Source organism: Salvia miltiorrhiza, chromosome 2 (genome assembly GCF_028751815.1).
Source record: "Salvia miltiorrhiza cultivar Shanhuang (shh) chromosome 2, IMPLAD_Smil_shh, whole genome shotgun sequence".
Classification (NCBI taxonomy): Eukaryota; Viridiplantae; Streptophyta; class Magnoliopsida; order Lamiales; family Lamiaceae; genus Salvia; species Salvia miltiorrhiza.
This window is the reverse complement of record NC_080388.1, coordinates 45,992,520-46,017,931: the sequence shown is the minus strand read 5'-3', so window position 1 is coordinate 46,017,931 and position 25,412 is coordinate 45,992,520. Positions and strand designations below refer to the sequence as shown.

General features: G+C 38.3%; 3 protein-coding genes and 1 long non-coding RNA gene across 8 annotated transcripts; 3 read left to right on the top strand and 1 right to left on the bottom strand.

Moving 5' to 3' along the window:
- Positions 1 to 1,489: 1,489 nt before the first annotated feature.
- On the bottom strand, positions 1,490 to 4,406 carry LOC131011701 (glycine-rich RNA-binding protein RZ1A). Of its 5 annotated transcripts, XM_057939495.1 has the most exons (5): positions 4,267 to 4,315; positions 3,966 to 4,144; positions 3,306 to 3,421; positions 1,965 to 2,522; positions 1,490 to 1,802 (listed from the first exon to the last, which is right to left on the bottom strand). In XM_057939495.1, the coding sequence occupies exons 3-4, from the start codon at positions 3,414 to 3,416 to the stop codon at positions 1,968 to 1,970; spliced, it is 666 nt and encodes a 221-aa protein (XP_057795478.1). In that variant the 5' UTR covers positions 3,417 to 3,421; positions 3,966 to 4,144; positions 4,267 to 4,315; the 3' UTR covers positions 1,490 to 1,802; positions 1,965 to 1,967. The 5 variants fall into 5 exon arrangements, with proteins under 5 accessions (XP_057795478.1, XP_057795477.1, XP_057795479.1 ...); XM_057939494.1 differs by lacking the exon at positions 3,966 to 4,144 and having other exon boundaries at positions 4,267 to 4,406; XM_057939496.1 differs by lacking the exon at positions 3,966 to 4,144 and having other exon boundaries at positions 3,306 to 3,433; positions 4,267 to 4,394.
- Positions 4,407 to 4,537: 131 nt separating this feature from the next.
- Positions 4,538 to 6,079, top strand: LOC131011699 (protein MITOFERRINLIKE 1, chloroplastic). Its single transcript, XM_057939492.1, has one exon. It carries the CDS (start codon positions 4,538 to 4,540, stop codon positions 5,786 to 5,788), a length of 1,251 nt encoding a protein of 416 aa, XP_057795475.1. The 3' UTR covers positions 5,789 to 6,079.
- A 14,619-nt stretch (positions 6,080 to 20,698) lies between these two features.
- On the top strand, positions 20,699 to 23,088 carry LOC131011698 (L-type lectin-domain containing receptor kinase S.6). The gene has a single exon (XM_057939491.1). It carries the CDS (start codon positions 20,931 to 20,933, stop codon positions 22,965 to 22,967), a length of 2,037 nt encoding a protein of 678 aa, XP_057795474.1. The 5' UTR covers positions 20,699 to 20,930; the 3' UTR covers positions 22,968 to 23,088.
- A 161-nt stretch (positions 23,089 to 23,249) lies between these two features.
- Positions 23,250 to 24,419, top strand: LOC131011697 (uncharacterized). Its single transcript, XR_009097083.1, has 2 exons — positions 23,250 to 23,559; positions 24,187 to 24,419. It is a non-coding gene; the product is annotated as an uncharacterized LOC131011697 (long non-coding RNA).
- The last annotated feature ends 993 nt before the right edge of the window (positions 24,420 to 25,412 follow it).

Below are 25,412 nucleotides of genomic sequence, written 5' to 3'. Positions count from 1 at the left end.
CATGGTATAGACCATCCTTCGCAACAAGGGGGAGCACCGGAGCCACCAGTCGCCGCTGACGACCTCTTCCCGCTCGCGCACGACGTCATCCCAACTCTCCGTGCATAGGAGAGCGTCTAGATCTGAATCTTGCGCCTTCATCGCGGTAGAGGGGCGGCGATAGATGGGCCGCCGGATCGGACTCCTTGGAACCCTCGAATCCTCCATCAAAGCACCACCGGCGGACTCCTCAGAACCCTGGACTCTGCCGCTCCCATCATAGAAAAAACCAGACGGCGGTGACGGCAACGGAGGTATATTAGCAAAGAATTCTTCGTCCTTCGAATCGGGGACGAATTCAGAGTTCAAATATGCCAACCAACTGCTATTCTCGGCCATAAACGCGTAGATCTAGGGTTCCAGAGAGAGGCGGAGAGGCCGATTGGGGTTTTGGAGGAGGGCGGCGCGGATGGAGGCTGAGGACGGAGGTCGATTAGGGTTTCGGAGGAGGGCGGCGCGGATAGAGAGTGAGGAGGGCGGCGCGGATGGAGGATGAGAGCGGAGGAATCCTAGGGTTTCAGAGAGTGAGAGAGGCGGAGAGGCCGAGAGAACTTGAGAGAGAGAGAGGCGGATAAGCCGAGAGAGTAGGAATTATGATAGGGTTTTTTTATTGTTTCTTATTTATAGTGTAATTAAGGTTAAATTAATTAGTGTATTTTAAAGGCTAATTCTTTCCTTATTTGGAAATGAGTCTTTATTATTGGGACACCTCAATAAGAAAAGTAGGTCTTCAATAATGGGACGGAGGGAGTAATAAATAACTAAATAAGTATAAAAAAAACCTCCATTGTCGTAAATTTTGAAACGTCAAATTTAAAAATTCAGTCCAAGATCATGATTTTGAATACAGTTAGTAAACATTTATTTTGGAAGATTAGTCTTGATAGATAAAAATAATTTTGGAAAATTGGTCTTGAATTGATAGATAAAAATAATAAGGCTAATCCCTTATTTATTTTGATGGATTGTAACTTTAAAATATCCCAAAGCCCTTAATTATTTTTATCATTTAAGACATCCTACTCTTAAAGATAAAAATAGTCAATCATGCAAAGTAAACACCCCTTAGCTAAATTATACGTGCTTAAACAAACAGACGATTGTGAAATAAATTACAACTTAATTGTGCTACAGAAATCGCATAGAACCACCCTTCTCAAAATAATAGAGAATGAAAAGGAAATAAATACAAGCATACAAAAGCCAATCACTGAGCAAGCCAGAGATGAAACACAATTAAACAGACATATCATGAGTCACTTTCAAGCGTTTCATTTCAAGAAACCATAAAACAACAAAAGAAATCTTATCACTCCAAAAAGGAGAAAGACGCAGCAAAGATTCTCCATTCAACAATAAAAGAAAAGATGTAAGATATTATAAGAATGCATAGGGATTGGCTCAAGTAAAGGTTGCTACTGCTTCAGCAAATCCTGTTGGGATGAAGAGCTTTTTAACAAATTCGAAACAGCAAGATCACATGGTATTAATCTTTTAACCGATATACGGATATCAACATAACCAAGGAAGAATCCAAACAAGCAAAAATAACTTCAACGATAAAATTCCAGGACACAATTCCACAAACTAAGCAAAAAAGAAAAGAAAAGAAAAGAAAAGAAAAGAAAAGTCAGATAGCATGAGAACCCTCTCGTCACAAAAGCCTCATGTAGCTAAAAGTGCTTCAGTTGAAATGACCAAATCAAGAAAGCATTAATCTCGTACATGCCCTCCAAACTGGAAAACTGCCGCTATTACACCAGCTGCAACCAAAATGAAACGGCTAAGTGATTGAACATAACAAGGCTCATGAGTTAATAATTATTGAAAAGCATTGATCCATACACATATGGTAATCAAGGAAAGTATTTGTTCATATAAAAGTCGCATGCCCATTATGAATGAAAGGAAGAAATGTGACGTACTAATCATGAGCGAAAGCTGCCTGATGCAGGACGCTCATAAGGCCCAGATCTGTCACGACTATACTTATCACTTCCAGACCCACCACGACTACCAGAGTCTCTACCAGAATCTCTACCAGAGTCCCTGCCAGAGTCTCTGCGACTCCCACCACCATACTTATCGCCATTACGATCAGGGCCATAGCGACTGCTACCTCCATACTTGTCATCCCTTCCACCATATCTACCTCCCCCTCCTCTAGATCCTTCTCCAGAGGGGCATTCTCGAGCAAAATGTCCAGGCTTTCCACATTTGAAACAGTCCCCACCTGATCCACGCCCTCCACCACTGTCACGATTCCTACCCCTATCACGGTCACGCCCCCTATCACGATCCTGGTCTCTGTCTCCATCCCTGTCTCTACCTCCCTGGTTAGGTTGAGCTTTATCAACAGTAATGGCTCGCCCATCCAAATCCATTCCATTCATTGCTTTAATGGCTTCTTCCATATCCCTCTCTTCTTCAAATGAAACGAACCCAAAACCACGAGAGCGGCCAGAGAACTTGTCAAGCACAACCTGGAAAAGAACTATATAAATATACGGAGCTTACTAGCCCAAAAAAGTGGAAAGCTTAATATGTGAGATATCTTGCAGGAAATAGAAGGATGGACCTTATGATGCATCATCATTCCAGCTTACTCACATCCCAGTTCACTGAATATAATCTTTTTAAAAGGAACCTCTTTTCGAAATATACATGTTACGAACTTCAACAGTCAGCAATATTTAACACACGGTCATCATCAACACCAGTACACTTCCTTAGTTCCTTTTCCTTCCCACAGTAAATTCAATAAATAATTTTGGCATGAACAGTGAACAGACATTCCCATTTTTTCCTGCACCCAGCTTTCAAGAAAAAACAAACTTTAAAACATCAAAATGGGAGCAACACCAAAGTCAAGTCAAAACTGGTAAATGATTCACCAAGTATGTTGACGACTAATTGTTTGCATATCTGAAACAATATCCCAAATTTCATTTAGATCAAAGTCAAATGCAACACCACTAAACCTCATATAAATACAGGGATCATTATGTTCGCACAAAGGGTTTCCAAAAACTTGTACTAAGCAAGCAAACCTGTAACATATTGCAATTAGTAAAGCAAGGACAAGTAAGAGGTGGAAGTATATAGTATATTCAAATGTTATACAGATTCTGATAGTCATTTAGGAGTCCAAGAAAGCATAAGGCTTGAAAAGAAGCAAAAGGTGGAAACAAGAAAACACCAATCAACTGTGATAAGTGGATCAAAGACCCTCAATCCAAAATGCAAAGAAAAAGTGGTGTTGATACCTTCGCCTCCACCAGATGACCAAACTTCTCAAATGCCTGCTTCAATCCTCTATCTGATGTTGACCATGATAAATTCCCAATAAAGCAGCGAAATTCATCCTGATCCCCCATATTCACTGTGTATAAAAGAAATTAAATACATAAACTGACAGCATCTCAAGCTAATATAACAAATTTGGCTACACTAATCAAGTACAGAGATAAACAAAGTGGTCACATGACTCGAAATATGCCCTAATCCTTTGAATTCAGACATATGTGCATAAACGTGCATAATGACTTATTGTACATACCAAAGGGAGTAGCTAATCCGAAATCCAGATGAGTAAACCAGCTAAGAAGCAGTTCGGTGCTGCTTATTCATGGATGGTTACTATTTACAATTTGAGAGTCGGATGTTCTTTTTTTCCTTCAGAACTAAATCTTAGAATTTTAGATAGTAAAAGGAAAACAACAAATATAGAAAAGGCTCTAAGTAAAATCAATCCAACAACAATTATCTACTCTGCATACCAATTTATCACATTGCATCATGAACTTAATTAATCCTCATCGAATTAGGTCTAACTTCGATAGTGCATACTTTCAGTAAAGCCTGAACAAACAGACAAATCTCTCCACAATATATCAAATTCACTCACAAACACAACAAAGGAAAACCTGAAAACGAATCGTCAGCCTCAGAACTTCGGCCGCCGGCGTGAATTAACCGACACAATAAACAGCAACAACAGCAAAACAAGGGAAACCGAAGCGCAGATTTTGCAATTACTTTATTTATCTTAGACACAATGCAGTGATGAATCAACGCTTACTCTTCTTAGGAGATGACTAAATTACTGTAACGAATCAAAATAGAAAGCTATTAAACAAACATACAAGCACGGTAGAAATACAAAGAGAAGCACGATCGAAGAACGCAGAGTAAGAGGTGTATTGAAAGAATAGAGCGAATTCAAACCTGCGCGGCTGCGATTTGGGCGTTGGAGTGGGAGCGACGAGCAGCTTCTGGTTTGAGGATTTAGCGTTTCCAAAAACCCTATATTCTCCTTTTCGTCTCTGAATTATTCAAAATTACATGTGCACCCTTCTACCTTGAGATATTTTAACATTCCACGTCAGCCGCAGTAAACAGCGTAACCAAACACGCCCTAAACTAAACCCAATCCCCAACGACCTAGCCCATAAACAAACAACGCTGCAAAATTCCGAAAAATCGTACATCAGTTTCAATGGAAACTTCGACCCCAAATGCTCTCATCCTTCTCTGCCCAAATTCACACACTCTCACCGATTTCAATTCATCCTTCAACCATCTCAACACCCTCATTTCCTCCTCACCTCTCCACTTATACAGTCCCAATCCCACCGCACCCGCACCCGCACCCGCACCCGCACGCAAGGTGTTCGCTAAAATTCCCAAACCAAGACTGAGTTTCTCATCCACCACACTTTCCAATCAGGAGCTCGCACAAAAACCAGAAAAACGTAATTGGTTCAAGCCAGCCGCTAGAGGGTCGCCGGCGGCCCAAGCCCTGTTCAAGAATCTCTCCACTCTTGAACGGGCTATCATCGGCGCCGCTGCTGGTGGTATCGCCGGTGCATTCACTTATGTTTGTCTTCATCCGCTCGATACGGTCAAAACCAAGCTGCAGACAAAGGGGGCATCGGAAATTTACAAAGGCGCCTTCGATGTGATTGCCAAGACTTTTCAGAGTAAGGGCATTCTGGGATTCTACAGTGGCGTTTCAGCGGTTATTGTCGGCTCGACGTTTTCCTCCGCGGTTTATTTCGGAACCTGCGAGTTTGGGAAGTCGTTTTTGTCGAAATGTGGGAGCTATCCCCTTCTGTTGATCCCTCCAACAGCTGGTGCAATGGGGAACGTAGTGTCGTCTGCGATCATGGTGCCCAAGGAATTGATCACGCAGAGGATGCAGGCTGGCGCCAAGGGGCGATCGTGGGAGGTTTTGTTGAGGATTTTGGAGAAAGATGGAATCTTGGGGCTGTATGCTGGGTATAGTGCCACATTGCTTAGGAATCTGCCTGCTGGTGTGCTGAGTTATTCCTCATTTGAGTATCTCAAAGCCGCGGTCTTGAGGAAGACGAAGCAGGCGAATTTGGAGCCGTATCAGAGTGTTGGCTGTGGGGCTTTGGCCGGGGCAATATCCGCCTCTTTGACAACTCCTTTGGATGTAGTGAAGACGAGGTTGATGACACAGGGCCACGGGGAGGCCGTGAACAAGGTTTCCGCTGCCATGTATTCGGGAGTGAGGGATACAGTCAAGCAGATACTTAAGGAAGAAGGGTGGGTCGGATTCACTCATGGGATGGGGCCTCGAGTTTTCTATAGTGCATGCTTTTCTGCTATAGGGTACTTCGCTTTTGAGACAGCTCGTCTCACAATTTTGAACGAGTATATAAGGAGAAAGGAGCTTGAAGTTGCTGCCGTTCCTGCTGATGCAGTAGTTGATCAAAGTGGATGAGATATTGAGAGCAGTACTGCAGTAGAGCTTACAAACTTGATCAAATTAGTTGAAAATGAGGCTGCAATTCTGCAGGTTACGTCACCCTTCTAATCTTGCGGCCTTTTGGAGAAGCTGATGGTATTTGTTTAAGAAGGGTTCCAGTTATTCGGCCCTTGAATCACTTCAACTAGTTTTGGTACTTGTTTTGTACTTTGTTTCTTATATTTGTTGCCTATTACTAATGTATAATTGAAGCCTTGGCATGTTCAATAACAGTGATAGCATATTACTACTGAATTTTCTTCCCAACACTGCCTTATAGATTAACCTAGTAATATGTTATGATATTAATACATATGGCCAGAACTTTCTTTTGCTGGATGTCGTTAGAGTAAATTCAGTTTGCAATTGTAATAGTTAATTGGCAAATGAAATGGATGTGTAGAAGTGATAGTTGGATGTTTATGAGCTGCATCAAACAGAGTTTCGAAGGATTGCAACTAAGTTCTTCCTCCACATCTTTTTGGAAGGTAATAGATCCATGTTTGTGTTTAGCTTTCAAGTATCCAAGTTTTGCTATACCGGTGAGTTTTGAATGACTTGTACAACTTGGCAAATGATGATTGGCTCATCTACACCATTTTGCAGTATGTGTTTGTGTGGAAAAGAAAGTTGGTCGTGTTCAAGTTGCATCGAATTCGACTGAAAAGGTGGTGGAGTTTAAAGTCACGTCTTGTAAAGGTTGATCTTTGATGAAAAATGACTAGATTCGACGTGAAGCAAGCCTAATTTGAAGTCCAGGTTTCTCGGCCTTTGTTGTGACAAATCAACTATAAATCCACATATATTACAAAGTAAAGATTAATTTGTATTGTAAGTTGTGATATTTGTATTGTAAACATATTACAAAGTAAAGATTAATTTGTATTGTAAGTTGTGATATTTGATATCTGTAAATCCACATATATTATATAATATGAATTATTCTAAATATTGCTCTCTCTGTCTCTCAAGACTCCCATAAATCAGGAAATAAAACAACAACAAACATGGCGTGGAAAATAAAATTATAAACATGAAAAAAAAAAATTACTTTTTCACAAATCTAATTTTTTGACCCCCCCCCCCCCCCTCGTCGCACCCTTGCCAAAAAAATAATTATTTACAAAACTAATTTTTTGATCGCTGACCCACCCCACTCCCAAGCCGAAAAAATTATTTTTTTTTTATTTTTTTACAAATTTGATTTTTCCACAAATTTTAAAAAAATAAATAAAAAAATGGCTTGGGAGGTGTTGGGGGTGGGTGAGCGGTGAAAAAAATCAGTTTTGTGAAGAAAAAAAAAATTGGCTACGGGGAGGGGGGAGGGGGGTGGGGGTGGGGTAGTGAAAATACATAATTTGTAAAAATGTAATACTCCCTCCGTCCCTAAAATAACTTCCTCTTTTTCCATTTTGGGACGTCCCCCAAATAACTTCCTCTTTCTTTCTTTCCATTTTTGGAAACCTACCCCACCACTAACAATACTTTATTTATTCTTACTTTTCACTTTTCACCACTCTCAATACTAATTATAACACTTTTCACAACTTCTAATAATAATTATATCACTTTTTCTCCACTATCAATACACTTTACAACTTTTTATTAAAACCCGTGCCGTCCCCAAAGAGGAAGCCATTTCAGGGACGGAGGGAGTACATTTTTCTGTTCAAAGTTATACATTTTTGTGTTAAATTATATGCATGTAAAACATGTCAATTTTGGGGGGGGGGGGGTGGGGGGGTGGTGTGGGGTGGGGTGGCGAAAATATTAAAATTTGTAAAATGAAATGCATTTTTGTGTGAAACTTTATGCATCTTTGTATGAAACTTTATGCATCTAAAATATGTCTTTTTTGAAAAAATCAAAAAAAAATATTTTTTATTTATTTTTAATTTCGAAAAATATATTCCGATTTTATCCCTCTGCAGATTTTGCCTTGAAAGCTCCTTGCTACGTGTCACAATCTTAATGTGCCACATGTCATAAATGTGTGGTCAAGATTTGGTCCTACATACTAGGTTAAGCAATGGATATAATATATTATATATATATAGGGGTGCACTTAGAGCTTTGACACTGAACAAGAAGCTTATGGCTTTTATTTAAAGTATTCAAAACGTGTGGGTTTTGGTGTAAGAAAGAGCAAAAGTCATAAAGACAAATTTGATCAATTAGCATGCATAATTTTTTGTTGTAGTGCTCAAGGATAAATGATGTCTGAGAAGCGTGATATTTGTGTAAAGAAGATTCGTCCAGAAACTAGATTTGATTATCAAACTAAAATGAAAGTTAGCAGTCGGGAAATCAAAAAGTTTTGTGTGGTTCAGTTTATTGAAGACCATAACCATTATCTTTCAAGTCCGAATAAAACACACCTACGTAGATGTCATAGAAAGATTTCTCCTTCTGCAGTGTTGCAAATTCAAAATATGGTTGAGCGATTATTCAGATCTCTATTACTAAACAAACATCTTTTGCCTTTTGGTTTAATTTCAATAATTAAGTTTATGCATTTGATGGACTACAGGATGTGCATCCACCGTTTATTTAGGTGTTTTCATATAAATTATGGACATATTTTATCTAAGCCAAAACAATGTAATGTGATTGGCCATTTTCTAACCATATTTTTCCTTTATGCTCATATCACATTAATATAAAGCATCAATTAAAGGTTAAGGTTCATACCGATTCAAAATTGACATGTGTGTTGTCGCCATAGAGAAAGACACAATGACGATTCATTTCCTGACCGTCGATAATTTTATAGGGAAGCATCGGCCATAGGCCGTGTACATAGAACATCTCTCTTTTCTCCTCCTCCAAGCTAGATATATCCACCCCTTCAATCGACATAGGCCAATGGACGAAAAACTTTATACGGTGAGGACCGACATCCCCGTAACATTGATCCAATAACATATGCTTGAATTTGTCGATTTTGAATTCTTACACAACAGGGTTATAATTATTGACGAAGGAAAATATACTCATGACAAAGTGAAGCCCAACGGCTTGACTCAAACAAAACCTAATTGAACTAATTAAAGTAAAACCTAATCGAGCTTTATATACATCTATAGCGCCATCAACAATAGTTTTCTAAAACTCATCTTATAGAATCACATTCAGACAAAAGAATTAGAAATTATAGGGAAAAAAAGTGGAGTTTCAGATCAGGTAAATCTATAGCGCCATCAACAATAATTTTCTAAAATTGATATTATAAAATCACGTCCAGATAAAAGAATTAGGATTATAGGGAAAAAAAGTGGGGTTTCATCACTTACCCGATGTGAAACAACTTGGTCTTGCTTTGACTCATGCCCTAGATTGGAAGAATAAGTTAATTTCAATTGAAATCGTGCGTTTAAACGGAAGAGAAGGTCGATAAACGTTACAAAACCATCTCATTGCTTCAGTGGTTTGATGAATTTTGTGGTGATTTTTCAGTGCTCGGTGTATTTTAGGATATGTATTTAAATAAATATGTATTTTTCTTTTATATGTTGAACAATATTTTGGGATGTACTATTTTTAACTCCCAACTAGAGTTGTCAACTGGGTCGGGCTGGCCAGCCCGGCCCAAGCTCGGTTGACAACGCGGGGAGTTAGGCCCAGCTCGGCCCAAGACCACATTTGAAATGGGTTGGTCCTGGGTCGGGCTTTTTAAAAAATATCGAACTCAGCCCGGTTCGGGACCACATGTTTAGTGGGCTTGGCCTCAAATGGTCGTATGCTGGGTCGGGTATGATGGGCTCATACTGGGTTGTGTTTCGAATGAGCTTCAGTTGAGTCTTTTATGCTCATATCACATTAATATAAAACATCAATTAAATGTTAAGGTTCATACCGATTCAAAATCGACATGTATGTTGCCGCCACATAGAAAGACACAATGACGATTCATTTCCTGACCGTCGATGATTTTAGAGGGAAGCATCGGCTATAGTCCATGTACATAGAACATCTCTCTCTTCTCCTCCTCCAAGCTAGATATATCCGCCCCTTTAACCGATATAGGCCAATGGACGAAAAACTTTATACGGTTAAGACCGACGTCCAAGTAACATTGATCCAATAACATATGCTTGAATTTGTCGATTTTGAATTCTTGTACAACTGGGTTATAATTATTAACGAAGGAAAAGATACTCATGACAAAGTAAAGCCCAACAGCTTGACTCAAACAAAACCTAATTGAACTAATTCAAACAAAACTTAATCGAGCTTTATATACATCTATAGCGCCATCAGCAATAGTTTTCTAAAATTGATCTTATAGAATCACATTCAGACAAAAGAATTAGAAATTATAGGGAAAAAAATGGAGTTTCAGATTAGGTAAATCTATAGCGCCATCAACAATAATTTTCCAAAATTGATATTATATAATCATGTTCAGACAAAAGAATTAGGGATTATAGGGAAAAAAGTGGGGTTTCATCACTTACCCGATCTGAAACAACTTGGTCTTGCTTTGACTTATGCCCTAGATTGGAAGAATAAGTTAATTTCAGTTGAAATCGTGCGTTTAAACGGAAGAGAAGGTCGATAAATGTTACGAAATCGTCTCATTGCTTCAGTGGTTTGATGAATTTTGTGGTGATTTTTCAGTGCTCGGTGTATTTTAGGATATGTATTTAAATAAATATGTATTTTTCTTTTATATGTTGAACAATATTTTGGGATGTACTATTTTTAACTCCCAACTAGAGTTGTCAACTGGGCTGGGCTGGCCAGCCCGGCCCAAGCTCGGTTGACAACGCAGGGAGTTAGGCCCAGCTCGGCCAAAGACCACATTTGAAATGGGTTGGTCCTGGGTCGGGCTTTTTAAAAAATATCGAACCCAGCCCAGTTTGGGACCACATGTTTATTGGGCTTGGCCTCAAATGATCTTATGCTGGGTTAGGTATGATGGGCTCATACTGGGTTGTGCTTCGAATGAGCTTCAGTTGGGTCTTTTATGCTTATATCACATTAATATAAAACATCAATTAAAGGTTAAGGTTCATACCGATTCAAAATTGACATGTGTGCTGCCGCCACAGAGAAGGACACAATGACGATTCATTTCCTGACCGTCGATGATTTTAGAGGGAAGCATCAGCCATAGGCCGTGTACATAGAACATCTCTCCCTTCTTCTCCTCCAAGCTAGATATATCCGCCCCTTTAACCGACATAGGCCAATGGACGAAAAACTTTATACGGTGAGGACCGACGTCCCCGTAACATTGATCCAATAACATATGCTTGAATTGTTCGATTTTGAATTCTTGCACAGCCGGGTTATAATTATTGACGAAGGAAAAGATACTCATGACAAAGTGAAGCCAACGGCTTGACTCAAACAAAACCTAATTGAACTAATTCAAACAAAACCTAATCGAGCTTTATATACATCTGTAGCGCCATCAGCAATAGTTTTCTAAAATTGATCTTATAGAATCACATTCAGACAAAAGAATTAGAAATTATAGGGAAAAAAGTGGAGTTTCAGATCAGGTAAATCTATAGCGCCATCAACAATAATTTTCCAAAATTGATACTCCCTCCGTCCGCCAAAAGTATGGCACTTTGGTTGGGCACGGGATTTAATAAAATTGGTGATGATGTTGATGTAGTGGAGAAAGGGTCCCACAACTTTTTGAGATGTGTGGTTGAGATTGAATTTGGGGTGGGTTTTTTGTAAATAATGAGTGTTTGTAAGGATAAAATATAAAGGTGGATGGTGGGACCATGGCTTTAAAAGGAAAGTGGAATACTTTTTGCGGACGCCAAATATAGTAATTGTGCCATACTTTTGGCGGACGGAGGGAGTATTATATAATCACGTTCAGACAAAAGAATTAGGGATTATAGGGAAAAAAGTGGGGTTTCATCACTTACCCGATCTGAAACAACTTGGTCTTGCTTTGACTCATGCCCTAGATTGGAAGAATACGTTAATTTCAATTGAAATCATGCGTTTAAACAGAAGAGAAGGTCGATAAACGTTACAAAACTGTCTCATTGCTTCAGTGGTTTGATGAATTTTGTGGTGATTTTTCAGTGCTCGGTGTATTTTAGGATATGTATATAAATAAATATGTATTTTTCTTTTATATGTTGAACAATATTTTGGGATGTACTATTTTTAACTCCCAACTAGAGTTGTCAATTGGGTCGGGCTGGCCAGCCCGGCCCAAGCTCGGTTGACAACGCGGGGAGTTAGGCCCAGCTCGGCCCAAGACCACATTTGAAATGGGTTGGTCCTGGGTCGGGCTTTTTAAAAAATATCGAACCCAGCCCAGTTTGGGACCACATGTTTATTGGGCTTGGCCTCAAATGGTCTTATGCTGGGTTGGGTATGATGGGCTCATATTGGGTTGTGCTTCGAATGAGCTTCAGTTGGGTCTTTTATGCTTATATCACATTAATATAAAACATCAATTAAAGGTTAAGGTTCATACCGATTCAAAATCGACATGTGTGCTGCCGCCACAGAGAAAGACACAATGACGATTCATTTCCTGACCGTCGATGATTTTAGAGGGAAGCATCAGCCATAGGCCGTGTACATAGAACATCTCTCCCTTCTCCTCCTCCAAGCTCGATATATCCGCCCCTTTAACCGACATAGGCCAATGGACGAAAAACTTTATATGGTGAGGACCGATGTCCCCGTAACATTGATCCAATAACATATGCTTGAATTGTTCGATTTTGAATTCTTGCACAACCGGGTTATAATTATTGACGAAGGAAAAGATACTCATGACAAAGTGAAGCCAACGGCTTGACTCAAACAAAACCTAATTGAACTAATTCAAACAAAACCTAATCGAATTTATATACATCTATAGTGCCATCAGCAATAGTTTTCTAAAATTGATCTTATAGAATCACATTTAGACAAAAGAATTAGAAATTATAGGGGGAAAAAAAAGTGGAGTTTCAGATCAGGTAAATCTATAGCGCCATCAACAATAATTTTTCAAAATTGATATTATATAATCACGTTCAGACAAAAGAATTAGGGATTATAGGGAAAAAAGTGAGGTTTCATCACTTACCCGATCTGAAACAACTTGGTCTTGCTTTGACTCATGCCCTAGATTGGAAGAATACGTTAATTTCAATTGAAATCGTGCGTTTAAACGGAAGAGAAGGTCGATAAACGTTACAAAACCGTCTCATTGCTTCAGTGGTTTGATGAATTTTGTGGTGATTTTTCAGTGCTCGGTGTATTTTAGGATATGTATTTGAATAAATATGTATTTTTCTTTTATATGTTGAACAATATTTTGGGATGTACTATTTTTAACTCCCATCTAGAGTTGTCAACTGGGTCGGGCTGGCCAGCCCGGCCCAAGCTCGGTTGACAACGCGGGGAGTTAGGCCCAGCTCGGCCCAAGACCACATTTGAAATGGGTTGGTCCTGGGTCGGGCTTTTTAAAAAATATCGAACCCAGCCCAGTTTGGGACCACATGTTTATTGGGCTTGGCCTCAAATGGTCTTATGCTGGGTTGGGTATGATGGGCTCATATTGGGTTGTGCTTCGAATGAGCTTCAGTTGGGTCTTTTATGCTTATATCACATTAATATAAAACATCAATTAAAGGTTAAGGTTCATACCGATTCAAAATCGACATGTGTGCTGCCGCCACAGAGAAAGACACAATGACGATTCATTTCCTGACCGTCGATGATTTTAGAGGGAAGCATCAGCCATAGGCCGTGTACATAGAACATCTCTCCCTTCTCCTCCTCCAAGCTCGATATATCCGCCCCTTTAACCGACATAGGCCAATGGACGAAAAACTTTATACGGTGAGGACCGATGTCCCCGTAACATTGATCCAATAACATATGCTTGAATTGTTCGATTTTGAATTCTTGCACAACCGGGTTATAATTATTGACGAAGGAAAAGATACTCATGACAAAGTGAAGCCAACGGCTTGACTCAAACAAAACCTAATTGAACTAATTCAAACAAAACCTAATCGAATTTATATACATCTATAGTGCCATCAGCAATAGTTTTCTAAAATTGATCTTATAGAATCACATTTAGACAAAAGAATTAGAAATTATAGGGGGAAAAAAAAGTGGAGTTTCAGATCAGGTAAATCTATAGCGCCATCAACAATAATTTTTCAAAATTGATATTATATAATCACGTTCAGACAAAAGAATTAGGGATTATAGGGAAAAAAGTGAGGTTTCATCACTTACCCGATCTGAAACAACTTGGTCTTGCTTTGACTCATGCCCTAGATTGGAAGAATACGTTAATTTCAATTGAAATCGTGCGTTTAAACGGAAGAGAAGGTCGATAAACGTTACAAAACCGTCTCATTGCTTCAGTGGTTTGATGAATTTTGTGGTGATTTTTCAGTGTTCGGTGTATTTTAGGATATGTATTTAAATAAATATGTATTTTTCTTTTATATGTTGAACAATATTTTGGGATGTACTATTTTTAACTCCCATCTAGAGTTGTCAACTGGGTCGGGCTGGCCAGCCCGGCCCAAGCTCGGTTGACAACGCGGGGAGTTAGGCCCAGCTCGGCCCAAGACCACATTTGAAATGGGTTGGTCCTGGGTCGGGCTTTTTAAAAAATATCGAACCCAGCCCAGTTTGGGACCACATGTTTATTGGGCTTGGCCTCAAATGGTCTTATGTTGGGTTGGGTATGATGGGCTCATATTCGGTTGTGCTTCGAATGAGCTTCACTTGGGTCTTTTATGCTTATATCACATTAATATAAAACATCAATTAAAGGTTAAGGTTCATACCGATTCAAAATCGACATGTGTGCTGCCGCCACAGAGAAAGACACAATGACGATTCATTTCCTGACCGTCGATGATTTTAGAGGGAAGCATCAGCCATAGGCCGTGTACATAGAACATCTCTCCCTTCTCCTCCTCCAAGCTCGATATATCCGCCCCTTTAACCGACATAGGCCAATGGACGAAAAACTTTATACGGTGAGGACCGACGTCCCCGTAACATTGATCCAATAACATATGCTTGAATTGTTCGATTTTGAATTCTTGCACAGTCGGGTTATAATTATTGACGAAGGAAAAGATACTCATGACAAAGTGAAGCCAACGGCTTGACTCAAACAAAACCTAATTGAACTAATTCAAACAAAACCTAATCGAGCTTTATATACATCTATAGCGCCATTAGCAATAGTTTTCTAAAATTGATCTTATAGAATCACATTTAGACAAAAGAATTAGAAATTATAGGGGGAAAAAAAATTGGAGTTTCAGATCAGGTAAATCTATAGCGCCATCAACAATAATTTTCTAAAATTAATATTATAGAATCACGTTCAGACAAAAGAATTATGAATTATAGGGAAAAAAATGGGGTTTCATCACTTACCCGATCTGAAACAACTTGGTCTTGCTTTGACTCATGCCCTAGATTGGAAGAATGAGTTAATTTCAATTGAAATCATGCGTTTAAACGGAAGAGAAGGTCGATAAACGTTACAAAACCGTCTCATTGCTTCAGTGGTTTGATGAATTTTGTGGTGATTTTTCAGTGCTCGGTGTATTTTAGGATATGTATTTAAATAAATGTGTATTTTTCTTTTATATGTTGAACAATATTTTGGGATGTACTATTTTTAACTCCCAACTAGAGTTGTCAACTGGGTCGGGATGGCCAGCCCGGCCCAAGCTCGGTTGACAACGCGGGGAGTTAGGCCCAGGACCACATTTGAAATGGGTCAGGCTTTTTAAAAAAATATCAAACCCAGCCCGGTTCAGGACCACATGTTTAGTGGGCTTGGCCTCAAATGGTCTTATGCTGGGTCGGGTTTGATGGGCTCATACTGGATTGTGCTTCGAATGAGTTTCAATTGGGTCATTTATGCTCATATCACATTAATATAAAACATCAATTAAAGGTTAAGGTTCATACCGATTCAAAATCGACATGTGTGTTGCGGCTACAGATAAAAACACGATGACGATTCATTTCTTAACCGTCGATGATTTTAGATGGAAGCATCGGCCATGGGCCGTGTACATAGAACATCTCTCTATTTTCCTCCTCCAACCAAGATATATCCGCCCCTTTAACCGACATAGACCAATGGGCGAGAAACTTTATACGGTGAGGACCGACGTCCCTGTAAAATTGATCCAATAACATATGCTTGAATTTGTCAATTTTGATCAAATATCAAAATCGAGACTATATACTCATCCCATCTAAGTTTTTGCACAAGAAGCTGAATGATACAAGAAAATAGCTTAAAAGAATTAACAGTTGAAAAATCAAGCCTAGTAATAAAATTGATACAATTGCATATTTTCATTTATTCCTTACTTGCACTATCACCTATCAAAATTGTGCCAAGCCTGGGGACTCGAATCTTTATCCGTTAGATGATTCACCAAAATAGATGGTTTGCACCTTAGGTGCACCTTAGTTTCATCACATTGGCTCATCATTCTTATGTTTGTTCTATTTAAAAATTGGGTTCACCTAAATACACAGAGATTTTGAGACAATTTTTGGCAGTTTAAGTACTATCCTTCTCGGTATCAGATAACATCAATCTCCGTGGTCCAGTTCTGGTGCTTAGCCTGAGATCAAAAAGGAACTCAAAACCCTTTGAATGACATAGGTTCGACTAATGAACAGAAAGATATATGTAGTCCACCATATACGCTATACGAAGGAGCAACTACCAGTATGAGGCTGAGGAGATCAATGCAACAAACACCAAGCAAAACATATAGGTCCAATTAGTCTCTTAAAATCATGATTGGTGAGCATCAAGTAATTTGCAAAATTACTATGGAATACACAGGAAATCCGAAGGGTGAAACCCCATGGTATAGCTTGTCAAGAACAAAAACAACAACAATCAATGGTTGAGATACAACAATAGTCTTTTATAAATAATACTTTACTAACGAGCTACATCATTTTCTACACTTATGATTCATGCATTTTTTCAGAATTTTTAAAACAAAAAATATTGTCACTCAAATTTGTAAAAGATCATTATGCATGAATTGCTAGAGAATTAATAAAAACAAGTGATCTTTCTCTTGCTTAATAAAAAACTTTTGTTTTGTTGGTCGAAATGGACGAGGAAAATTGATCATCAAGTGATCTCTTTTCCAATCCATCATTATGAATTCCGTAAAATCACGAAACTTCTCTTTCTTGTCTGGTGCGGTAATGTTGCCACTACCAATTGATGATTCGTTAACCTGTTTAGGAAGAACAAAAAATCATTGACCTGTTTAGAAAGAACAAAAAAAAAAGGCATGAGAAAAAATCTAAAAATAGTTGTAAAATTCTATAATTACGTATTGTTTACAACATACCAATTCCTCAACTATAGAGCTATCCATTGGATTAAAAATGCTAGTGGTTCCCTACAATTAATTTAACCATACAAATATAAATAAGTATAAATAAATATAACTAAATCATACTTAGCGACATTAGATAAACAACTTACTTAGTGGTCTAGTAATGGTTTTGGCAATGATTTTATCATGGCATTTCTATCTGCGACTTTGGTCATTGTATATTTTGTTTGATGCTCATTATCCAAATTCTTTCGTACCTTGAATATGATATTTTTATCTATCAATGTCGTCTCTATCTCTTGTTGTATCATATAAAAAACCACAACCTAAAGAATAAATTATTAATTAATGTTATGTTTATAAATTAAAATTTAATGAATGAGTTAATAATATTTAAAATAGCCTTTTGATTTTCTCTGATAATATCAACCGCCTTTTTCCAATTAACTGCATGCATTCTCTATCTCACAATAGAAATTATGCATTGCTTGTACCATCAACAATAACAATCTTTAGTTTGTACCTATAAAAGTAGTAAATATATTAATGCTTCAATACATAAGTGAATAATTATATGCATAAATTTTATTGTAATAAGCATTGGTGTATGTCAAATAAAAAATATAAAAACAAAATCAGTGAAAATATATAAAATTTTTAATCCATTAACATTTTGAAAAAAGAGCCTCCACCCGTAATTTATTGACACAGTGGGAAAGGAGGTGCATAGTATACATATTAATTTTTAAAATTTATTCCCATGAAAACAGTATGATTTATATGCACTTATTTTATGAATTTCAAATATTTCTCAACAAAGCTTTAATTGAAACTCATGATATACAAGTTTTCACATATAAATTCCATGTATATCTCCATGTATAGATGATGAGAATGAATGTCATTTAATTAAATGTAGATTTAATTAAGAATAAAAATATAAATATAAATCATTCTATAAAAATAGCAACCTTCTAAAAATAAATTTTATTTTACCTCTTCAATTCAGAGTCATCGTATTTGTTGCATCTTTCACAATAAAACTTTTGTCCCAACTTTATTACCTTCCTAGGACACTTTTTACAACTAAAGTAGAATCATCCCACATTTCAACGGCCACAATTGTACCACAAATCCAATGAGAAACCTCCTTTAAAAATTGAAATAATTAGTGTTTTAGAACCAATCAAATAATTATTATTTTTCATATAAAAATTATAAATTCGCAGATATATTTACTTCATGTGCTTCATCAAGTTGATCAATTGAGCTTAGACTTGTAGGAACATGCTCGCCAGAATTCAATGAAGATCCTAGAGAAGTGTTACTAATAGTAGTTGTGCACCTTGTATCTTCAATAAATCTTCAACGTTAATTAATTAAATAAATAAATTACATGTGCGACAACTTAAAAAAGTTGAGAAAAAAAAAATGAATGTCACAAACCTTGCTCTTGGGGCGTTCATTTCTGGCAAATCATTGTTCAACCAAAATTTTGTAACATTAAAGTAATTGCAAAGTTGACCACAGATCGGGCCGACACATTTGAATAATAACGAGTACTCTTTTTCCGCTTTGGGGTTTTCCCTACGGGGTTTTTCTTCAAAGCGGTTTTAACGAGGCTCTCAAGCGGCCCTTAGCTTGTTTCTCTGTGCTCTCAAGGGTGTTCTGTCTTTGTTTTCCTTTTCTTTTAATAAAACTCTATTTCATTCATTCTATTTCATCCACAAACTCCTCCCATAGTATGCACATTAACTTTCTTTGCCTTTAAACAAATAAAGAATACTTAATAATTATTTTAAGGATTTCGGTTTTTGAAATAACATATATAATAGACAATATAATTGCTTACTCTTCATCTTGTAGAATTATCTCAATCAATCTTTTTTGTCTTCCATCATTGCAAAGTATAGTTTTGACTACTTTGTGATAAACCACACCAATTACATCTACATATATAAAAATATAAAAATAATGTATATATATCAGCCTCATATCTATCAAAATGTTGAGTTTATAAAAACATTAATGTTGAGATTATCAATAAAATATGCATGTGTAAAGAAATAAGGAAATAAATACATTACCAAATATCATATTGTCATTGATAATATCAATGGAGGCCACTTCTTCAAAACTTTTACAGTTAAATAGTTGGCGTGGAAAACCTTCTTCATATATTTCAGTTATATGACTAGTATTAATAAATTTAATATAGTAGACATTTGTCGTTGTTCTATACTTTCTGTTTTTATCATGCATCACCAATAAGTTTTTTATCGCATAAACATTATCTTATTTCAAAATATGTTTGAACTTGGGGATCAACATGCGATCAAGTGTAGCATGGATGCGGTCACCCTATATGGAAAATACAACAAACACAACTAAATTAGAAAAACAGAATAATGTTGCAAGAATACCTAACTATGTATTAGTTTAGTGAATAGAGAATTTTTACCTCACGATCATAAAAAATACACTCATAGCTCAATACATTGTTGGTGCTTTACGATGTACGGCTGTATGCACACACAAGTCTTATTTTCATTGCTGATCTGGCATTATTTGGTTGCAAATTTTTTACCAAAGACCACATGGTCAGCATGCTTGTGATTAGAAATGATGAATGTCAAAAGAAGAAGTAGGCGTAAATAAAATTTTCTCACAAAAGTTTAGTTTATATAGGCCACGGGGATGCACATTTCTTGTGAGGTATATATGAACTTTATATATTTAATGTATTGATTTTGGTATGGCAAGCAAAAAATGTGGTTCTTAGTCTTTTAAGAATAAGAATATAACTCACTCCATAAGTCAACAAATTTTTTGTACATTGTTGGAAATATATTTTGTACATTGTTGGAAATATATATGGAATTTATATATTTTTAGGATCATGAGAATAAATGTAATTCAATTAAATGTAGATTTAATTAAGAATAAGAATATAAATATAAACATAAATTACTCTATAAATTAGCCAACCTTCTAAATATAAATTGAGTAAAAAGACGAGAATTTTTTTTAGCTAATGGACCAGCTTTTATATATGTATAAATTGTAGGAACACTGTAACTGGATTTTTGTCGATCAATTGATGTTTGTGTAGGAAGTGACTCTCCCTTATAGTCTCTCAGATTTCATCTATTGCTTGCTGCTATAACAAAAGACGACCTTACATTGTTCGAAAATCGAAAACAAATTTGATCCTAATCTCTTACGAATATTATCTATCACTTTTTCAGATTGACTCAACATTTTTCATCGGTAAATTTTATTTTCATCCAACCACAAATTAATCAACGTATTATTCAACACGTCATGGTTCAAAAATAGAACTTCGAATATCAAGATCAACAATAATAAAAAAAAATACATTAAAACTCACCAACGTGATTTCGGTTGTCTTCTTCGTCGTGGTGCCGCAAAATTGATGGCGATAGAAAAGTGTTGAAAAAACGGATCAAAACCGAGCCTTGAATTCCAGTAGAAGAATTGAATTGGGAAGAGAAGAAGTATATGAATTTCATCCAATCCGGATGTACAGTATAGCAGCTCTTGTAAAAATAGTAATGAGATACAAATAAAATCACATCTCGAGAGCGAGGGGGAATTTTGGCCGCTCTATTTTATCATTGCTTCCACACAGAAAAGAAAAGAAAACACTCCAAACAATTCAAAAAGGCCACTGCTGCTTTCGAATTCAGTTCCAAGAAAATCCCTTCGAATCTTGATTTTCCCTCCAAAATCAAACCAGAATTTCAAGAATGCAGCCGTCTCCTCTCAATCTCCTCCTCCTCCTCCTCCTCTTCTCCACCTCAACCGCTTTCTCCCCCGCCCACAACGTCACCCTCTTCGAAGACGCATCCTGGAGCAATCCGCAGCGCGGCTCCTTTTCTCTCACTAAACCCAAGAGCTGCACCGCCCCATCGCCGCCGCCGTTGTTCGCCATGGGTAGAGCATTCTACTCGAACCCAGTCCGCTTCCTTGACCACTCAACCAGCGCCACCGCCTCCTTCTCCTGCAGCTTCTCCTTCACCACCACCAACCCCCGTTCCTGCCCCTTGGGCGACGGCATCGCGTTCCTCATCACCTCCACCGCTGCCGCCGCCTCCACCCCCCAACACACCCACATGGGGCTCCCCCCGCCTCAAGATTCCTACTTCGCCGTCGAATTCGACACCAACTCCAACCATGTCGGCATCGACGTCGACAACGTCACCTCAGTAGCCTCCGCCGACGCAGCCAAAATCAGCCTCAGAGATAACAGAGAGATAACCACGTGGATCGAATACCGCCACTCCGACACCATGATCAGGATTTGGATCACTCACTCCAACAACATCAGGCCCAAAAACCCCATTCTTGCATCCAAGATTGACCTCTCCAAGCGATTCAAAGAGTTCATGAGCGTCGGATTCACCGCCGCAAACGTGAGAGGCTCGTCTGTCTACACCGTGGAGCGGTGGAGATTCAAGACGTTTCTTGGAATGGTGCCGCCGTCAATGGAAGCCGTGAAAACAGGGGATTGCTCCGTTTGTTCACAATGGGACACCAACATCGAATTCGGCTCCTTTAACACTCGTCGCACGAGAAAGGAGATCCTGATCTTGGTTGTGGTTCTAACTAGCTTCGCTGCGCTCACGGTCCTGTTCGGAGCAGGCGTTTTCGTGTGCGTGTGCGTGATTAGGCGGCGGGGATGCAGGCGGGCGGAAATGCAGAGGCAGCCGTATAGGTTTCACGGCGGGAGGATGGTGCCGATGATGCTATCTCTGAGTGAGATAAGGTCAGCCACCAACGGATTCAATCACGATAGGGTGATTGGTGAAGGGGGCTCGGCTGTGGTGTATGTAGGGAAGATCCCACACTGTGGGACCGTGGCGATCAAGCGTTTCAACCACGAGAATCACTACGATTCCTCCTTGGCGCGCGTCCCTTTCAACACCGAGTTTGCTACAATGGCGGGGTGCTTGAAGCACAAGAATCTGGTGCAGCTGCAGGGCTGGTGCTGCGAGAGGAACGAGCTGCTCCTCGTCTATGAATACATGGCTAACGGCAGCCTCGACAAGATCCTCCACGGGCGGCCCAGCTGCTCGAGGTTCTTGACGTGGGAGAAGAGGCTCAACATCATCCATGGCGTCGCGTCTGCTTTGATCTACCTGCACGAGGAGTGCGAGAGCCAGATCATCCACAGAGATGTCAAGACGTGCAACATATTGGTGGACGCGGAGTTTAACCCAAAGCTGGGTGATTTCGGGCTGGCCGAGGTATGCAGGCGTAGTTTGAGAGGTAGGGATGGGGCCGGGGGTAGGGCGACCTTCCCGGCTGGGACAATGGGGTATCTGGCGCCCGAGTATGCCTTCTCGGGCGTCCCCACGGTGAAGACGGACGTGTACAGCTTCGGGGTGGTGGTGCTGGAGGTGGGCACGGGGAGGCGCCCCGTTGATGAGACGGGGTGCCTCCTGTGTGAGCATGTGTGGGGGCTGTGGGAGAGGGGGCTCATCGCTGATGCGGCTGATCCCAAGCTCTTGGGGCGCTTCAGCCGGGTGGAGATGGAGAGGGTGCTCGTGGTGGGGCTGGCTTGCGCGCACCCAAACGGGGAGATGAGGCCGACCATGAGGGAGGCTGCGCGGATGCTCGGAGGGGAGGCGCCGCTGCCGGCCTTGCCTAGCAAGAGGCCGGTTGTGATGATTCAGTCAGTGGTGGCGCACGCAGCTGAGGAGTTGGCGAGTGCCACTAGCACACCCTGGTCCACTCCTAGGACTCATTTTAGCAAGAATCAGTACCACCCGGATAATAACTAGCTCTCTCTTTCATTCACAACAGACTTTCAATATTTCTTGTTGTTTCCTCACCCCAAATTCTTGTTCTGATATGTGAGGTATAACCAATTTTGGATCAAGTGTTGTTGTAGTCACTGTGAAGATTAATGACACATTTTTTCAATTGTTTGTTTTTTTTTTTTTTTGACTTATTTTTTAATTTTGAATCAAGTATAAATTGATTAAAAGTGGTAAGGTGTACACTTTTTTTATGAGTGAAACCCCTACTCTAGCCAAAACCTTTTAGTTGTAGGAAAATATGTCCATGAATGTTAATATATGGAAAATGTAGCCTTTTTAGTGTTGAATTGACAAAGTTGCCCTTAATAATATATATTGATTAATTAGTTTTTTTACTAATTTTTGAAAATTTCAGAAAATAGCAAAATCAAAAAAAGTTAAAACAAAAAAACAAACCTAGATTTTGGGTTAAATCATATTTGGGTAAAAAAAAGTTACAGTCTTCTTCCCCAATTTACCACCGTCTCCGGCGGCTTTTTTTCCGGCGACCTCTTTCCGGCGGTCCCGTGAGGCGGTCTCCAAGGCCGTGTTGCTTCTGTTCCTCTCGTTTCCGGTAAGTCACAGCCTCCTAATCTCTCATAACACGGAATTTGTCGAAAGGTTTTTGAAAAAATGATGTTTTGAAATTTTGTTGAGTAAATCTTCATAATAGAGGGATGTGTTAATCCCCGTTGTAATGATGTTCAAATAACGAGATTTGGTTCATTTGGTTCATTTGGTTTAGTATTAGTGAATATTCTTGTTGTTTTTGGTTCTTGATTTGTGATTTTCGCATTGTGTTCATGGTTACACGGAAATATACTTGTTTACACACAATAACTATAGTTACACACTTTATTCGAGTGTTACACACTTTATTCGAGTGTTACACACAATTTCGGAAGATAATGTGTGTAACAGTGCAAATTTGCATTGTTACACACATTATCTTCCGAAATTGTGTGTAACCGTTCAAAATGTTTCATTACACACATTATCGACCACGAATGTGTGTAATTGTTCAAACTTCACGTTTACACACAATTTCGGCTGATAATGTGTGTAACAGTGTAGTTTGAACCATTACACCAATTTAAAATAGGATTTCCGTTAAAAAAATAAAAACTTTTTAAAATATTAATCATTTTTATTTATTTATAATTATATTCTTTTTTATATTAATTTTTTTGTTTTGTTACAGATGAGTCGAAAGTCCATGATTATATCCTATGGAGGATCATGGGTAGATAACAAATATGAAGGTGGGGAAAGAAGATTTGCGCTTGTCCCAACGAATGGTTATACATACGATACTCTTATGAGGCAGATTGAATGTATTGTTCGTGCAGACAGGAATACATATGATTATGTATTGAACTCTTTGGTTGAGTCTTCTGAAGGGGAACTCATAATGAACATATCCAATGATGATGATGTGAAGTTTATAATGGATGCAAATGAAGTTCCTAAATTCTATATCATTATTACTCCTAAATTGACCCAGTCTACATCTTGTGTTATGGAACAACCTGTGTCGAATCTTGGTTTCGTGCATTTATTAAATGCTCAAAATGTTGCATCACAATTGCATGCAAATGTGATATGCCTCACGTTGCTCACAAAATCATTAATGGTGAAATTAATGAAATTATTTTTTTAAAATAAACAAATACCTCATCTTTCACATCAGCCACATCTATATTTCCCCGAGTATAACAAAAGCGCAGCATACGAGGGATCTTTGTTGTTGAAGATACAACACCTATGGTAGATCCAAATTCTGGGATAGCACAATATATCCAAGCCTAAAAATATAAACAATACTTTACTTAAACAAACAATAATAATAATAATAATAATAATAATAATAATAATAATAATAATAATAATAATAATAATAATAATAATAATAATAATAATAATAATAATAATAATAATAATAATAATAATAATTTAAAAAGATTTAAACATACCATAAAGGCTGTGCTAAAACCAAATAAAGTGTATGACTCTCGCTTTGCTGTGCCCGATGAAGTGGTTTTCTTGATGCTCTTCAAGAAGTGCAAAAGTTTTTGAAAAGCATAACTTCCCCACGGAAATGACTCCCATGTTGTTTCATCCTCAATCAAAACTCATAACCACTCTGATATATGTTTCGGCTTTGATTTCTCAACACCAAATAACACATTATAGACGAACAAGATTTTAGCAACCTTTACATAATCCTCTGTCAATAATCCAAGGTCTTTTGCTATAAATCTATCACGCAAGTCACTAACCAATATCCTTTTATTATTGAGGCCACGGGTGTAGAATGAGTCGATAGGCATAGCATGTCGTCGATATGGAGTAAAAGATGTACCGCCAAATCTCAATCCAGTCACCAACGCAAATTCAAATCGACTAAACCGAATGGGAGTTCCATTT

Coding starts and splice junctions, on each gene's coding strand:
- LOC131011701 (XM_057939494.1), bottom strand. CDS start 3,416: ATGGGGGATCAGGATGAATTTCGCTGCTTTATTGGGAATTTATCATGG. Junction 2,523..3,305: donor GTCATCTGGTGGAGGCGAAG/GTATCAACACCA, acceptor GTTCTTTTCCAG/GTTGTGCTTGACAAGTTCTC.
- LOC131011699 (XM_057939492.1), top strand. CDS start 4,538: ATGGAAACTTCGACCCCAAATGCTCTCATCCTTCTCTGCCCAAATTCA.
- LOC131011698 (XM_057939491.1), top strand. CDS start 20,931: ATGCAGCCGTCTCCTCTCAATCTCCTCCTCCTCCTCCTCCTCTTCTCC.